The following is an 18,276-nucleotide window of genomic DNA, read 5'->3' on the forward strand; positions in this document are numbered from 1 at the left end:
TCCTGTGGTCTGATGAGACCAAGATAAACTTATTTGGTTCAGATGGTGTCAAGCGTTTGTGGCGGGAACAAGGTGGGGAGTACAAAGACAAGTGTGTCTTGCCTACAGTCAAGCATGGTGGTGGGATGTCATGGTCTGGGGCTGCATGAGTGCTGCCGGCACTGGGGAGCTACAGTTCATTGAGGGAACCATGAATGCCAACATGTACTGTGACATACTGAAGCAGAGTATGATCAGTATGCAGTATTCCAGCATGATAACGACCCCAAACACACCTCCAAGATGACCACTGCTTTGCTAAAGAAGCTGAGGGTGAAGGTGATGGACTGGCCAAGCATGTCTCCAGACCTAAACCCTATTGAGCAGCTGTGGGGCATCCTCAAATGGAAGGTGGAGGAGCACAAGGTCTCTAACATCCACCAGCTCCGTGATGTCGTCATGGAGAAGTGGAAGAGGACTCCAGTGGCAACCTGTGAAGCTCTGGTGAACTCCATGCCCAAGAGGGTTAAGGCAGTGCTGGAAAATAATGGTGGCCACACAAAATATTGACACTTTGGGCCCAATTTGGACAGTTTCACTTAGGGGTGTACTCACTTATGTTGCCATCGGTTTAGACATTAATGGATGTGTGTTGAGTTATTTTGAGGGGACAGCAAATTTACACTGTTACACAAGCTGTACATTCACTACTTTACATAGTAGAAAAGTGTCATTTCTTCAGTGTTGTCACATGAAAAGATATAATCAAATATTTACAAAAATGTGAGGGGTGTACTCACTTTTGTGAGATACTGTATAGCGTATAAATGATATAAGGAATACTGAATTAAGAAAAGCTGAAATGCATCAAGGAGTTTGTTTACAGTGATGGTGTGCCAAACTAGGCAACAATTTTCGCTTCGTTATGTGACATGTTAGTATGTCCCAGTACTTGCATACTCGTGCGTTATGCACTCCAAAGTATGTACTTTTTCCTCACAAAAATAGTACATACTTTTGGTGTATAGTATAAGTAGGCGAACTGGGATGCAGCATCAAAATTCATCTGACAAAGAATTTTGTACTGAGCATGATTGGCTTCTTCATTTATGAGTCAATCCAATTTCCAATGTCAATCCAAGTAGAAGGTCAATAACATTCAGCTGAACATCCATCTTTTGTATGTTCAGTATGTATCTTTTACCTGCATGTGGTAACACTTGAACAATAAATCATGAACGGTACATCCGTGGTCCATAAGGTGCATTTGTGAGCTGTAAATTATTTTGAAATGTAAAGAGATACATACTAAAGCACATGGCTAGTGGAGACAGAGATAGAAGAATGGAAGGATAGAAGTAAAGAAGGGATACTCACGATTGCTCAGCTGCCCAGTTACTGTCTTCCTCAATTCTGAGGGGCTCGTCGAAGTCAACACCTCGACCCTACACACACATAAACACATCATCTTCAGCTGCAACCTGTCATGTGACAGCACAGTAAGGGACTGACTGGCTGGCATTCATAATGGACCTTTGTTATCGCAGTGGCTCACACACACACACACACACACACACACACACACCCACAGCTGTGCCAGTTCCAGATACTGTAACCCACTAACAATCTCACAAAAAAAAACTTAAACTACCTTAAGACTTAGTTTTCATGTCACCAGCAAGTTTAAAAGAAACCTTGACTATGAAGACTTGTTTGGCTTATTAGATTAATGCTGACATCCGCTATATAAATCCACTATACAAAAACATTCTAGAATAATAAAATAAATTAAATAATTAAAAATAAATAAATAAATCCTTGCACTCGTAGGCCGCCATTGCTGTTTACGTCTGAATGCACTCTGGGTAGTGACGTCAAATGGTTGCAATGGTCTTGATTCTCCAGCGAGCCTACAGCGGTATAAACAAGTATTCAGCCTTTTCAGTTTGCACATGAGCGTAACAAAAGCAAGGAGGCTAGTATAGAAGACATTACTCAAAATGTACATCAAAATGAAGACGATCAGAGTGGTGAGGAGGTGAGAGTGGGGCAAAATAGATGGTGTCTGTGCAGCAACTGCATGTCTATGCCAAACGAGAGCGTTTGTTGTTCAAGTAAATATATGGATTAAACTATCGTTTTATGATGAAACGTATTCTAATATCAATAATTTTAGAGATTATCAGCTATTATCTCGCTGTTGTATACTTTATCCTGTTAAAATTCCGATGGCCCACCAGTATGCTGTCGCCATGTTATGAGCAAATCAATGCTAACTACACAGCTTCTGTGTGTACGAAGGTACTTGTACCTTTGGAAAGCTAAGATTCTTGTGATTCGATTGATATAAACCAATGTGATACAATCACATCAGCAGCTACAATCAATGTTTCTGTCTCTGTCAGACCACCGATATATAAACAAACAAGGCAACTCAACTCATACGAATCCTCATAGTAATCCACTGATCCATAACATCCTGACAAAAATCTTGTTATTGGCCGTTCACATATCGCGTCTTTTGCGCACTCAAATTCGTTATTTTAAATGTAGATGCGCACCAATTTTTCAGAAAGTCGCAAGCGCACCGCAGGTCATGTGACAAAAACCAACCAATCAGCTTCACCCTTTCCGTAAACAACATTGAAAACTCAGCTGAGGAGGAACAGCTGATCATAGCTGTACAGGCATACCCATAGCTGTAAGATTTGTCAAGCACCTATTATTCAGATGGAGCTCTTGGATTAATTGGTGAAATTCATGTTTTCTACATGCTTGAAGGATGGGGTGCATCCAAACACTGTGATTTTTTTTTCCTCTTCTCCATAAATAAATCTAGTAGCAGAACTACTGCAAGGGATTTGCGGTGCTATAAATCCATCCTGTGCTAAAACTTCCTCGTTGTCATGGAGAGCACAGCTCATGGTTGCTTAGCAACGGCAGACACCACGGTAGCACAAGCACCGAGCGCTTCAGAAAGAAGGTGAAAGTAGCACGGCCGCGTTTTCCATGCATTTTTAGGTGCATCGTGTGAATGGCCCCCTACACTGGCAAAGGTCCAAACAATCCAATAATGTAAAAATATTAAGTCCACCTTTGAAAAGAAACCAAAACCATGCATGCACTCCAAATGGTTAAATAACAGCTTTCATTTTAATTTGGGTATGTCGTGGCTAGGCACTTTAAGCTAATATTACAGGAGCTTTACGTTATGAGAATATACAGAAAAAACGCACTTGCACTTGCAAGATGCTTACGGGTTTGATTATATTTACAGATATCCCCTATATCACAGCACACAAGAGCTAGAAAATTACACCCAAAAGCAGCACAATGTGGCATTCTTTTCCTGCTGTGGGGGCTAGTAGCTAATTCTTTTGAGTGCTCAAGTGCAACCATTTTATGTCATCGACTCAGAGTGCATTGCGCATGTCACGTAATGGCGGCCTCCATAGGTTTACACAAAAGTGGGCCATTTTCATGTACATCATTCAAAAGTGTTAATGTTAATATCAAGCTCAAAGGAGAATATGTAATAAAGGGTAATGGAAGCAAGCAGATTTCTGGGATAAATCATGAGTGTATTTTGGACTCTCTCCATCTCAGTCTTATATATACAGTCATATGAAAAAATAAGTACACCCCATGGACATATTTGGACAAGCAAACACTTTATCATCTTTGAAACAGTGCCTATTAATAAAGTTGATATACTTGAACAAAACCAAAAAGGAAAATGAGCTTTTTTCAATTATTTAATCAACAGAAATATCAATAGATGTGATGTTCTTCTGTGGAAAAAGTAAGTACACCTTTGGCCTCAGAAGCTAGTATTGCCCCCTAGCAGAAATAACTTCTTGCAGGCGTTTTGCACGACTGTCCACCAGGCTTACTGGAATTTTTGACCACTCTTCCATGCAATATTCTTTCAGTTGCAAGATATTTGAGGGTTTTCTTGCATGTCAAATCCCTCCACAACATTTCAATGGGATTCAAATCCAGGTTTTGACTAGGCCATTCCATAACCCTAAATTTCTTATTTTTGAGAGATTCCTTTTTCTTTGCTAGTGTGCTTAGGATCATTACCCTGTTAAAAGGTACACTTTCAGTTCAACTTTCACTTTTGGACAGATGGCCTCACATTATCTTCAAGTACTCTTTGATATGATGCAGAATTCATAGTTGAATCAATGAATGCAAGTTGTCCAGTCCCTGAGGCAGCGAAACAACCCCAAACCATAACATTTCCACATGGTATGTGTTAGGTCTACTCATGCCACAAACTCAATTTCCCATCCTGCACTGAAATTCCCACCACCATGGACTGCAATTCCCAGATCACGCACATCTGCAATTCGCAGCACATTCACAGCCACAGTATAAAGGGGCTCTCACTGCATTCACTCAGGGTGAAGTATACGCTCCATTCCTTGCGTTTGTGTTGATACCAAGCCTGCTTATATCTCTACTCGTGTTCCTTTCTAACCTTGTTATGCCTAGTGTTTACCAATATTGTCCTGCCTCTGATATCTTGTTCGTTGATCACCCGAACTTTTGCCTGTTTACTGATTCTGAGTTTTGCCTACGTTTTGGATTTGTCTGCCCCGATCGTTAATAAACACCTCTACCTGCATTTGCATCTGTCTGCCCGTTCCTCACATGACAGAATACTTCGCCACTCCAATGGATGCAGTCAGGGTCCAGGAGGCCCTCTTAGAGGAGAACCAGCTGAAGTGGTAAAAAGAGGGGAGAGGATGCCTGATTAAAGCCACTCGGGAATGGTTCAACGTGATGTACTCCCTCAGGGCATATAACAAGAAGGGGCCTTCCAACCAGGCCGAAACCATCTCCCACCCCCTTTGCCACACCTTGGTCGCTCTGCCTTCCTGCCCCACTAAGGACGTTGATTGCCTCCCTCCCCTACTGTGGATTCCTCTCAGCCTGCCTGTTTGACAGACAACACCGCTCAGCCTCCCTGCTTGACTGAGGACATTGCTCAGACTGAGGATGTTGCTCCATCTCCCAGTTAGGATGAGAGCTCCGCTTTGCCTCCCTGCTCCGCCTTGGATGTCACTATGCCAGGCTCGTCTTCGGACATCGCTCTGCCTTCCTACTCTGCTGAGGATGTCGTTCTGTCTTTCTGCTCAGCTGAGGACGTCGCTCTGCCATCCTGCTCGGCTGTGGATGTCACCCTGCCATCCTGCTCCGCTGAGGACATCGTTCTGACTCCATGCTCCACTGAAAACGTCTCATTGCACGCACTAAGAGTGAAGTATACGCTCCATTCCTTGAGTTTGTGATGATACCAAGCCTGCTTATAGCTCTGCTTGTGTTTCTGTTACTGACCTTGTTTTGCCTAGTGTTTACCTATATTTTCCTGCCTCTGATATCCTGTTTGTTGATCGCCTGTTTACTGATTCTTTTTCCTGGCACGCCTCCCATGCAGGTCAAATTTGTGCAATCTCTTTCTGATTATAAAAGCATGCACTTTGACAACAACAGTTGCAAGACTTACTAGCAGATCCTGTGATGAAATTCTGGGGTTCTTTGAGATTTCTTTTTGCATCAGACAGCCTGCACCTGGGCTGAATTTGCTGGGACGGCCAGTCCTGGACAAATTGGCAAATTTGAAATCTGTGCCACTTGTAGATAATTTTCCTTACAGTGGAATGATGTATTTCAAATAATTTGGAGATCTTTTTAAATCCCTTGACAGACTCTTAGGCATCCTAAACCTTTTTTCTGAAGGCTGTACAGAACTCTTTAGATCTTGGCATGATGACACCACACACCTCAATAGCAAAAGGAACAGCAGACACTAGATATGAGAGGGGTAAAAATACGATAAGTTCCACCACCATTCCCTAAACACCTGATTCTAATCTTATAGATTTGAAGGTGTGATAAATATAGGGGTGTATTTATATATATATATATATATATATATATATATATATATATGTATAATTGTTTTAAGGCATGTTTGCCTTGCACCTCTGCATCTCCCAGGTTGTGGGCTCAATTCTCGCCTCCGCCCTGTGTGCGCGGATTTTGCATGTTCTCCCTGTGCTTACAGTTTCCCCCCCTATACCAAAGACATGTGTTGTAGACTGATTGGCGTCTCTAAATTGTCCGTAGTGTGTCTATGGGTGTGTGAGAAATTAAATGTGGATGCCCCTTAAAGTGCACCTATTATGGTTTTGAAACGTGCCTAATTTTGTTTTAAAGGTCTCATACAATAGATTTACATGCATCCAAGGTCAAAAACATTTTAATTTGCTCATAATTTAAACTGCAGCATTACCTTTTTTACCATTGTCAAAAACAACTCGTTAAATGGTCATTCTAAACTCCTCCTTTTAGAGAGCATATTCGGATTTGTCAGATGTCCCAGTGTGTTGTAATTGGTCTACCACTGTCAACGTGTTTCAAAAAGGAAACACCCACTACCATAAGGAGTTTCAGCTCTGTCTGTTTGCGAGCTGCCGATGAAGACCAGAAGCGGGGGTTTTTGTTACAAATCTATGTAGGTTTGTGCAGGAAGTAAGTCTGGACTTATTAAAGACTCATTTCAGCTCAGTTCAGAATCGGTTCCTTCTTTTGGTAGTCAATAACTGTTTTTCTATGATAAATGATAAATGATTTATGATAAATTAAAGTGGGAAGTACATAAAACAGTCCCTATGGTCATTTCTTTCAACATTATGAGTGAAAGGAGGGAGAAAATGATTCACTGAGAGAAACATTTGACTTTAAAACCTTGTTATTGGATAATTTAGCTACAGTATAATAAGGCCTTTTAAAAATTTAAAAGGAAAAAAAGATCACCTTTCACCACACTTACACACATTCCCAAGAGATCGCCAGTAACTTTCATTGAAACCAAACATCTGTGTATTCATTGCACTTTGATTTTTGAAACTTTCAGGCTTTTGACATTCACAAACAGCTGTATAACACGCTACATGAAAGCTAATATTTGAACAAAACATAATAAATGCACTTTAATACTAAGTAGCTAGCTAGACATTTTCAAAAACTAATTTAACCGAGAGCAGTTGAATGAGTCCTCTTGTTTGACGCTGTTAAGTAATGTTAACTGCTTCTTACTAAGAGTGGTTTACAAAGAGAAAATCAAATTTGTTATTGGAATCCCCGTACAAAGTATGTGCATTTTATTTTGTGCAATAAATTAGCTGTGCAATAAAATGAAACATTTTGTTTGTAGTTTGTAGCGTCACAACTGCAAAATAGCTTTCTCAATACTGCAGAATGGGAGCTGAGGGAAACACACAGCCCTTCACCTTTTCAGTTGCTGCCCTTTGAGAAAATCCACATGATTGCTAAATGACCCCAGTAAGTCTGGGAAGAGTTACCTTGATGTAGTTGACGAATCGTGTAGTATAGGCAGAATCTCTGTAGCCAAACTGTCCTGAGTCAGAGGGGCTTTGGTCTGCTACAGTAAACACAAAACACAAGCTCGGTGCCTAATCCTTTAACTGTTGATACAAATATACATGTGAAGGAACAAAGAAAAAGTCACAAACACAAACCTGGTCGTGATATCAAGTTAATGTTTGATTTACTAACATTTTAAGGGGTTTTGCTCTATACAAGGACTGGATCCTCCCTCACTTGTACTTTGTTTTGAATAAAAGCTTGTGTCATTAACTCATTAAATATGTATAGAACAGAAACAGGCAATTGCTAGAGAGAAACAAGAAACAAAACTTTTAATACTACATTAATCTGTATTCAAAAAATTTTTTTATTATAGTAAGTTTTATATTTGGTTTTGAACTTCACTTTATCAAGGAGAAATTAGGTTTTATATATACACACACACACATACATACATATATATATATATATATATATATATATATATATATATATATATATATATGTATATGTATATGTGTGTGTGTATATATATATATATATATAAACTTGTCCATATAGCATGCTATTTTTTGTGTGAAGAATTCTGAAAAAGTTACCTAGTGAAATAAAAAGGGCTTGTTAAGAGTTTGTAAGCTGTCTGTCCTGTGCAGTGCAGCTGGCTTCCCTCTAAAGCTTTCAGCACCCCTCCCACAATTCTCTCTGTGTGCTGACAGCCACTTCCTCTCAAGTATCTTTACACCCCGAACCCTGCCTCAGGTCAAACCCTGGTCTCACAAACACACACACCCATGCAGAATTACAACAGTCTGTTGTCTTTGGTCTCAGTTTGTCGGGTGTCAGCGAGAGGATGTTTGAGTTCCACTCCTTTCACTTCCTACTGGGTATATGTGTGTGTGTGTGTGTGTGTGTGTGTGTGTGTGTGTGTGTGTGTTACCTGTCAGTGAACTGATATGCTCGATGGAGTCGTCTTTACATATTCCGTCCTCTTCTGTGATGTTGGACATGGGGACATTTAGACTCAGACTGTCCTCATCAGATGGCTGATACACACACACACAAATGATACTTAAAAAACAGTAGTATCAATTAACTAAATGCTTTTACCATTTTTTTTTACTAACTAAAGCATTAAAGCTAAACAATTAAACTAAATCTAAATATGCATAATTTATATGTAGTTTTGTACTTCTTTGCACTTTATGTACTTCTCCCAAAGCTTGAAATTTTGACATGGATTCAATTAGCAAATGTTAAATCCAAAAAAATGACTACACGCATTCACACACAAACACACACTAACCTCTGTGGCAGAAAGGCGTTTGTCCCCATTATCGCTGCCTACCCCAGAGTCACTGTCAAGTTTCTTATGTTGATCAATGTCCTCCGTACTGAGAGAGAAAAAGAAATAGAGAGAGAGAGAGAGAAGGAACTTATCTTCCTCATCTGAAAATCCCTCTCATTAGCCCTCCCTCTCAGCAGCAATGTCACACCCTCAGTCTATTAAAATGATTCCGCTGAGACGAGACGGATTACGTACATCTTTCTAAATATATCCGTCACTCATATCATCCATCTACCTAGTTACACTTTCTCATGACTTCAGCTTGAGGTACTGCTTAAAAGTTACTACAGACTACATCGTATTTGTGTTTGGGTGCTGTGTGAAGTGCACAGGGTTAAATTCAGAGTGGCGCAGGAAATTGTATGTACATTAATAAAGCACATTTACGTTCAGTTTCTCATAAATAATCTGAACTACGAAAGTTATTTTGGTAATGCAAAGTACCTATCAGGAGTGGAGGTATTTATATTGTAAAATGAATATTTAGAATATATTGTGGGTATCTGTAAATATACCCGTATACTTGTATCCTGCCTTCTCAAAACACACATTATGGAAAGTGGCGGTATTGTCAGGGCAAGGAAATTAGATGTCTTGCCTTTCTAAAAGCCACCACCCATGTGTTGACAAGGCCCCAGATTTAAAGACCAGTAAGCTGCTCGCCCACTCTTTCTCTATGCCATCATTCAACTATGGATTTTCAATTTTCACTGATAAAGGGTTAAAGTCAGAAAGACAGAGAATTTGTTGGCAATCAAGAGTTCTCAATTCCCAGGAAGGGTCCCATCTAAATCCCATGCAGACATTTAGCTCCTGTCTACATTGAGAAAGTCCAGCCACCAGATTATGACAAGGAGCTCCAGGTGCCAAGTTCTGAAGCATGTATGCAGGTATAATCCATGTTTCCCACTATCTGTGCATCAAACTGGGCCTCTCTCTCTCTTTCTCCCATAGCTGAAATGGTAGCTTTGGATCCTCCAGAAGGATTCACAGACTCATCGGCATGCTGGCTTCCAGCACGGGTTCCAACAGACTCTGGTGATGATTACTGGACAGCCATAAATAAATACCCTGTTGAGTGCACACCGTTGTGTCCTGCTTTCCTGTAACTTATTTTACATTCGCTAGATCCTAAAAACTAGTGATGCACCTTAAGGAAAATTTTGGGCCAAAACCGAAACCGAAAATTCAGGATGCATGCACTTGGCCGAAAACCGAAATTAAATTTTTTTTAAACCCATTTTAAAATAGTTTTTTGTATAATTGTACTAATATTAAACTTTTTAATTCTTTTCATGAATTTAACGAATCTGAATTGAAAAACTACAAACCAATGAAATGATCACACTTTTATTGAAATTAACACACTGACCTATCACAGCAAACCAGTGACTACATTTCCCATACTGCATTGTGGCCTACAAACATGGCCGCCATGGACTGCAATTCCCAGAACACTCACACACGCAGAACACTCACACTCATTCTAATCACGCACACCTGCATCCAATTCACAACACTCACAACTATGCTATAAAAGAGACTTTCTGAACACTGAGTTTGTGTTTTACGTGAGCTTACCAAGCATTTGCTCTTGGTTCATGTGTTATTGGTTTGATCTCGTTCTCGCCCTCATTCTGGATTCTGATTCTGCCTTCTTTATGCCTGTTTGCCAATCGCCTGACCCATTGCCTGTTTTTTGACCAATGCTATTGTCTGATGATTTGGATTTGTCTGCCTGCCTCTCTTTAAATAAAAGCTCTTATCTGCACTTGCGTCCATCCTAACATCCATAATGTTTATTAAGTGACAGAATACTTCGCCTACAACAGGGAAGCAGCAGGAGATCATCAGGCCGGGATCTCTGTACCAGCCTTTGATTCTGTTGTTTTCCCCAGTGGTTCCCCCTGGAAGTACCAGCTTCCTTCGATGGCTTTGAGGTATATTCTGAAAGTTATATACTCCAATGCCAGTTTTATTTCACAAGCCTGGAAGACCCCAAGCCCAGAGAGGAGCAGTGGCTGGGATTCATCCTGTCTCGACTCACTGGCCCAGCTCGCAGTTGGGCCGAGTTCCTAATTACTATGGGGGCCAGTGAGCTTAGCTAAGTAAGCCAGTTGGTTAAATTTTTAGTTCAGGTGTTCGGATGTCCAGGGCACAAACCTGAAATTGAAAAAATGATAGGAAAGCCCAGACTTTTACCTCATATTACGAGAGGGAGCTGGCCGACAGGAGGGTCTCTACAGCTGAGCTTCAGCCCCTGGACGGCTGAAGCCCAGCTACAATGTCCCACATGCAGGAAACTTGGGATCCATGGATCATATTTCTGCTTTCAAGCTTCTGTCTGAGGTCGAAGAGACGACCTCCCACACCAAGTTCCTGTCCGAGGTTGAAGAGATGACCTTTCAAGCCAAGTTTCTGTCCAAGGTCGACGAGACGGCCTTTCATGCAAAGTTCCTGTCCGAGGTCGAAGAGATGAACTCCCAAGACACGTTCCTGTCTGAGGTCGACGAGGCGACAGCCACGCCATGTTCCTGTCCGAGGTTGAAGAAACAGCCTCCCAAAACACGTTCCAATCTGAGGTGGACGAGGCGACCCCCCACGCCAAGTTCCAGGTAAAAGTCGACGAGGTGACCTCCCACACTACGTTCCAGTCTGAGATCGACGATGTGACCTTCCACACCAAGTTCCAGTCTGAGACCGACGTCACGACTTACCAAGTGATGCTCACACCTGAGTCTGTTGACACGACCAACCAAGAGCTCCTCATGCCTGAAACGACGTCACGACCAACCAAGATCTCCTCATGCCTGAAACTGACATCACGACCAACCAGGTTGTGCTCATGCCTGAAGCCGACATCACAACCAACCAGGATCTGCTCACGCCTAAAGCCGACGTCACGACCAATCAGGTTCTGCTCACGCCTGAAGCTGACATCAGGACCAGCCAAGTTCTGCTCACGCCCAAGTCTGCTGACACGGACAGCCAAGTTCTGCTCACGCCCGAGTCTGCTGACACAGACAACCAAGTTCTGCTCACGCCCGAGTCTGCTGACACGGACAACCAAGATCTGCTCACACGCTAGTCTGCTGACACGGACACCCAAGTTCTGCTCAAGTATATGCAAAACAGCAGTCAAGTAATGAACAAGGCCTCTATTCTGTTTATTTAAACAGTTGTATTTCCATATTAATTAAAGATTATTGGGCAAAACAACAGTGTAAAACAGCAGCAATAGAACTAAAACCAACCTCAAATTGTAAACAACAGATGTATCCTCAAGTCAAGAACAAAGTTTTGCAAGACTACACGAATTTTAATGCAACTGAACACACAGCAAATTGGACTGCTTTCTCTTAAAGTAAAAGTGTCAGGTTTCTCTTCAAGAACAAAAGTTCTGGTAGGAGAGATGGTTCCTCTTCTCATCAAGTACATGAGATGCTGCACTGAATAGTCTCTCACTTACTGTGCTGGTGCTTGGGGCTGATAAATACCTGCCTGCAATCCGCGCAAGCAATGGAAAGCGTAGCTGCACTTGTTGTGGTGCTGCTATGGATCAGGGAACTTTCCTGTAGAATCTCGTCAAGCATGTCAGAAAGTGAGGGAGTTTGCACCTCATCACTTGTACGCACCCATTTCTCTGGCACACTTTGCTCTGTCTCTGTCGATCCTTCAGCAGATGCATTCATCACCTCCAGCTCTGCCTGTATCATTTCCCGTGCACGCTTGTTTTTCTCTGAATCTAAGTAATGTTCTTTAAATCGCAGATCTACTAGTGTTGCAATGCAACGATAACTGTTGGCTAGATCAAGAGTGAAATCTGAGGGGCGGGGCGTAAAACTGTGGGATTGTCGATATGTGTAACGACTACGGGATTGGGGGTATTTGGAAAGGATTTTAGGTACATATTAAGATTGATATTTGAGTGATAAGACTGATGTGTAAAGGCTGTGTGGACCGATACTGTAAATGAATATTTGTAAACTATGAAACTCTGGGTTCTAAATCCTGGGGGTTTATGGGTATCTGTTCAGGGACTGACCTGCCAGTGGTGGGACGTGATAGGCTGAGGTGGTCCATAACAGGCAGGTAGAGCGCGTCGGCCATCTTGTCGCTGCGGCACGACTCCATGGTGAGGTACTTAAAGATGTGAACCTTCCCCTTTATACAAATCTGCAACAGACAGACAGACACACCAATATATCATCACATATTTATATATGTCTTCTGAATATTTCACCATATGCTATGTAAGTGTTTTTACTGCAATGAGAGTGTGTGTGTGTGTGTGTGTGTTACCTGTGCTGGGGGGCTCTGTAGTGGGTTGTTCTCTAGATGTAGTGATTGTAGCTGAGTCATTTTGCGGTAGCAGATGGGAATAGTGGAAACTTTATTACAGGAGAAATCAAACTTTACCAGAGGTAGATCTGCCAAGTCTGTGACACAGACACACACAAACACACACGCACACACACAAACACACAGAGTTAAATGACTGCCAATTATGCATAAATATGAAAGTTAGAGAAATAAATAATACAATGAAGAAATATACAATTAACTGCAACACTATCATCAGATATGTACTTGAGATCAGGATATCTGTATATGAGATGCTAACTGCAGGATTCCATAAACAAGAGCTGACAATAATAATATTAATAATAATAATAATAATCTCTAAAATGTATTTTCTGTATTTCACCCCTGAGTTGATAAATGAAACAGTTACTGCCAGACAATTAAAGAATTAAAAGCCTACTCAAAACTAAACATTTCTTCAGAACCCAAATTATATAATTAGTATATTATTAGCCAGGATACATTTATTCATCAGCTGAACAGCAAAAATCAAGCAATTAAGTAAGTTACAATCAAATAAGACAGTTACAAAAGTGTTTTTTTTAATTAGCTTAAAGTCAAAACTATGTAGAAACTGAAACTTTACATGAAGTCTATTTATTTCTCTTTTTATTTTAAATCAGATGTAGCTGAAGTTTAATTAATGCTTCATTTAGTAAAGTACGTGTGCCAAGTTTCCATTGTGAACAAATAAACAAATCCACATTTCATCCGTTCTTTAATTTGCGGTGGGAGAACACTGGGTGCATTGCACAAAATACACACTTAATCGGACTTCAGTCCACCGCAGGGCATCTTGCGCACACACACACACACACACACACAAACAAACATCTTGAAGACACTTCAGTTTATGCTTTGCTCTTTGGTTTACCCTAGGTTTAGTCAGTTTGCTCATCACATGACCCTGCTCTCTGTTTTGTTTTGTTTTTTAAATATGTGCCTTGCCTGTTTGTTATGACTGCCATTCTTGTGTGTTTTATTAAATACTTTTATAGTTTTATGATAGCAGCCACATTAATCAAGATAAACATTTGTGTTTTAAATAATGATTTGTTAAGTGACCTTTACACAGAACTACATTAAACACACACACACACACACACACACACACACACACACACAGTGTACTATATCTTATATAAGCTTTGTGTACCTTCAGGCAGGACACACAGAAGGTTCCGGCGCACGTTGAGCTCTCGTAGAGCTTTGAGCCGTCCGATATGGCGCGGGAGAGCCGTAACCTCATTACAGCTCACATCCTGAATGGGACAACACACAGATGTTATGGGTTTCCATCCAGCTAGTATTTTATGAAATTTAGACTTGCTCATAAGAAAACTGAAATAGTTATATATAGTAAGAAACTCTACGCAAAAGGAATTGTGTAGATAACGAAAACTGTGCTACAAATTGTAATGAAAAGAGAATATTGGGATCACAAACCACATACTATTGCACTAAGCAATACTACAGCGCTACATTACCATAGTTTTCATATTATTTTGATGAACTGTTTACTCCTTTTTAATGTGCTGTGGGATATAGTCACAGGAACTAACACGATGGACAAGAAAGCTAGCCAAAAAATTATGTCACAAGATGATATTCACCAGAACAGAAGTTGATATAAACACCCATGCAATCAAGCAAATTTTCCAAATAACCAATTAATCTAATACATTTTTTTCATCATAATTATTTTTTATTATCTTCGAATAATTGTACTTCAATTAAAGGTTAGATTTGTCTCATATTTTCAGGCTGAGTTTAAGCTAATCATAAAGACACTGTTTTATGACCTTTTTTACTTATCGTTATCAAGGGTGCCAATAATTCTTGAGCTGGCGTTATAATAATTATTATGTTATGGTATGTCATTATATAAAATGATACATATTTTGCATATATGTTATTCTAAATGGTTTCAGATCTTTGTACAAAATGTAATATAAGACCAGGAGAATATGAGGAAATAAAAGGTTTTTAAATGATCATTTCATTTATTGAAGGAAAAAGGTGATGCATCACTTATATCACCCATGTGAAAAAGTCACTGCCCCTAAACTTAATAACTGGTTGCATCACCTTTATCAGCAACATCTGCAGCCAAGCGCTTTTGATAACTGGAGATCAGTCTTTCACATCACTGAGAAGGAATTTTGGCCCACTCTTCATTGCAAAATTGCTTAAATTCAACCACATTAAAGGTCTTTCGGTCATGAACTGCCCATTTAAGGTCCTGCAACAGCATCCCAGTGGAGTTCAAATCAGGACTTTGACCAGACCACTCCAAAACCTTTATTTTGTTTCTTTTCAGCCATTCAGAGGTGCTTTGAATCATTGTTTTGCTGCACAACCCAACTGGGTTTGAGCTTCAGATCAAACACTGATGACCAGACATTAACTTTCAGCATTTTCTGGTAAAGAGCAGAATTCATGGTTCCTTCAATTATGGCAAGTCGCCCCATTGGTTAGCAGTCGTTTTTGCCTTGCAATTCTCCCATGGGTATCTTTTTTTGCCCCGTCTCTTCCTGATGGCGTTATCATGAACCTTGACCTTATCTGAAGTGAGAAAGGCTTGCAGTTCCTTAGATGCTCATCTAGGCTCTTTTCTGACTTGTTGAAAGAATCATCAATGCACTCTTGGAGGAATTTTGGAAGACTGGTCACTTCTAGAAGATTCACCACCGTTCCAAGTTTTCTCCATTTGGCGATATCAGCTCTCACTATGATTCGTATGATGAGTCCCTGAAGCTTATATACGCCTGTGTTACCCTTTCCAGACTGAAATGATTCAACAACTTTCTTTCTCATCTCGTCCAGAATTTCTTTTGATTGTGACATAGTGTGCTGCATGCTGAGACCTTTTACCCTACTTCACATTGCTGGAAAGATTGCATTTAAGTGATGCTTAGACTCAACAGGGCTGGCAGTAATCAAGCCTGGGTGTGTCTAGTGTCATGTAATGTCAGAAAAGAAACTCTGGACTACAGTTCCCAGCAGCCACTGCACCTCGCTGAATCATGGTCACATGACCACCTGCATCTGAATCACATTCATTTTAACGAGCACTTATGTGTACATTAACCACAGTTTGCACTGCACTCCTTGTCTTGTGTTTGTCTTTCTCTGCTGTCATTTCTGTTGATGGGATTCTGGTCTTTGTTTAATGTTTATTCTTTGCCTTATTTTTTGCCACAAGTTCTATAGTTACTGTTTTGCATTTGTTTGTAGTTTCAATTAAAATATAATCTGCACTCGCATCCGTCTCCACCTCCATATCGTAACATCTAGTCTAATTGAAATCAGTTATGACAAAATTTTGTTAATTAGTTGATTGTGTAATTAAAGTGGCAATAATTTTTTCACACAGGGCCAGTTGATGTTAGATCATTTTTTTTTTCTTTTGTCTATATACTTAACTGCTTTCCATTTTATTTATAGCTCAAATACATGGCCTTCTCTGTTTTGTGATCTGTCAGCACCAGTGCTCTGTTTGTTTTTGGGGCCAATTATTGTGAACTATTTGGCGTAAAGACAGTTTAAAATTTTATGATGACTGTGGCTCAGTGGTGAGTTTAACTGGAAATCTGGGGGTGGGTCTTTGTTCATACTACTTTCATTGCCTAACTAGAACTACAAGGCATAAATTCAATGTTGCCAAAAATATATTTGATAAATATGATATTTCAATAAAGCCCAATTAGAAAAACATTTTTTGGTGTTAAACACCAAACTAGTACACTAGTACACACAACAATACTATTTAAACATCTATCTTTTATAAATATGCTGCAGCCCAGGACAGTACCTCTGCCTGCCAACGGATATCAGTATCTCTGGAGTTTTACTTAGTTGCTCATTACCAATTTCCTGTTTACTTTATTGTTTGTTCACTATAAGCACATGACTTTCAGTTGGTCAATGTGAAGTCTTGCTATTCTTTTGAGTTTTGTAAATTCTGAGCTGTGTTTTCCTGATTGCTTTGCTGTGCCTTTTAATTATGCCTTGGCTATTTTTTGGATTTCCCTTATGTTCTGATGTTTGATAACAATATTGTGTTTGCTCAACGTGCGCATGCATGTAAAAGTTTGCAGCAAACAGCCAATAGCATTCAAGATGGGAAATACGCAGGTGTGCATACTGAGGAATATATGAGGAATTAAACCTACACCAATTGCAAAAAGCAGCACCAGTGCTGTTGCCAAAGTTTGGGAAAATAGCTGATTGTGTAAGAAAAGTTTACTTTTATAGGCTCACAATGAGTATAAACTGATTGAAAACTTATAACCCCAACATATTTCATGTAATTTCCTTTAATATCAATGGAATGTTTTATTAAATATTAATAAATAAATATCAATTTGTGAAAATATATTAAGAATAATGCCACCAGATGAAATGTAGACCACTCAAAAAGAACAGTAAAGCAATACATACAGTTTCAGTGTGGCTTCAGTGTGTCAGTTTTGTAATGTGCAGCTCAAGAAGCCAGCAGAGATAAACTATAGGTACCGTCTGCCAAAAATCTATATTTTTCATACAAATGGTCATCAGGAAAAGCCAACACAAACACTAAAGGGTTAACTTTGACGTGTCAAATTTCTCTCACTTTGCTCACATCTGATTGGTCCAATTTGGGTTAGTGTTTTCTTACCCAGAACAAAACCTGCTCCAAAGCAGGTTAGCCATGGAGTGTTAGTTACCATGGAGATGAAACCTGAAAAAAACCAATCCACCTTGTTGAGACTGAAAAACCAGAGTTTGCTCAAACTAAACAAACTTACCTTGGTAGCCACCGAAACTGGCTACGTGAAATAGGCCTCAAGTTATTTCAGGAATATATTTTCCCTACCGGGGTCCATGGTGGCTTAGTGGTTAGCACGTTTACCTCATGCCGCCAGGGTTGGGGTTCGATTCCTGTGGCTCTGTGTGTGCGTGTGCGGAGTTTGCATGTTCTCCCAGTGCTGTGGGGGGTTTTCTCCCCCAGTCCAAAGACATGCATGGTAGGCTGACTGGTATGTCTGTAGTGTATGAATGCTACCTGGGATAAGCTCCAGGTTCCCCCGTGACCCTGAAAAGGAGTAAGCGGTTGAAGATGGATTTTCCCTACTGTTATGAAACAGGAGGTGTTGCAGGTGCAGATCAATGTCTTTATTTACAAACAAGTAGACAAAACGCAG

The 18,276-nt window shown here is 40.2% G+C and overlaps 1 protein-coding gene across 3 annotated transcripts in view; it reads right to left on the minus strand.

Moving 5' to 3' along the window:
• The window catches only part of lrch1 (leucine-rich repeats and calponin homology (CH) domain containing 1), an 81,181-nt gene that overhangs the window by 32,144 nt on the left and 30,761 nt on the right, over positions 1–18,276 (minus strand). For all 3 annotated transcript variants that reach the window (XM_053626351.1, XM_053626352.1, XM_053626353.1), the window contains exons 4-10: positions 14,247–14,352; positions 13,028–13,164; positions 12,771–12,901; positions 8,684–8,771; positions 8,318–8,423; positions 7,356–7,435; positions 1,357–1,424 (exon numbers count right to left, since the gene is read on the minus strand). In XM_053626351.1, coding sequence (XP_053482326.1) covers positions 1,357–1,424; positions 7,356–7,435; positions 8,318–8,423; positions 8,684–8,771; positions 12,771–12,901; positions 13,028–13,164; positions 14,247–14,352 — 716 coding nt within the window. The remainder of the gene's footprint in view (positions 1–1,356; positions 1,425–7,355; positions 7,436–8,317; positions 8,424–8,683; positions 8,772–12,770; positions 12,902–13,027; positions 13,165–14,246; positions 14,353–18,276) is intronic.

The sequence above is a fragment of the Ictalurus furcatus genome, chromosome 6, assembly GCF_023375685.1.
Source record: "Ictalurus furcatus strain D&B chromosome 6, Billie_1.0, whole genome shotgun sequence".
In the NCBI taxonomy this organism is placed as follows: domain Eukaryota; kingdom Metazoa; phylum Chordata; class Actinopteri; order Siluriformes; family Ictaluridae; genus Ictalurus; species Ictalurus furcatus.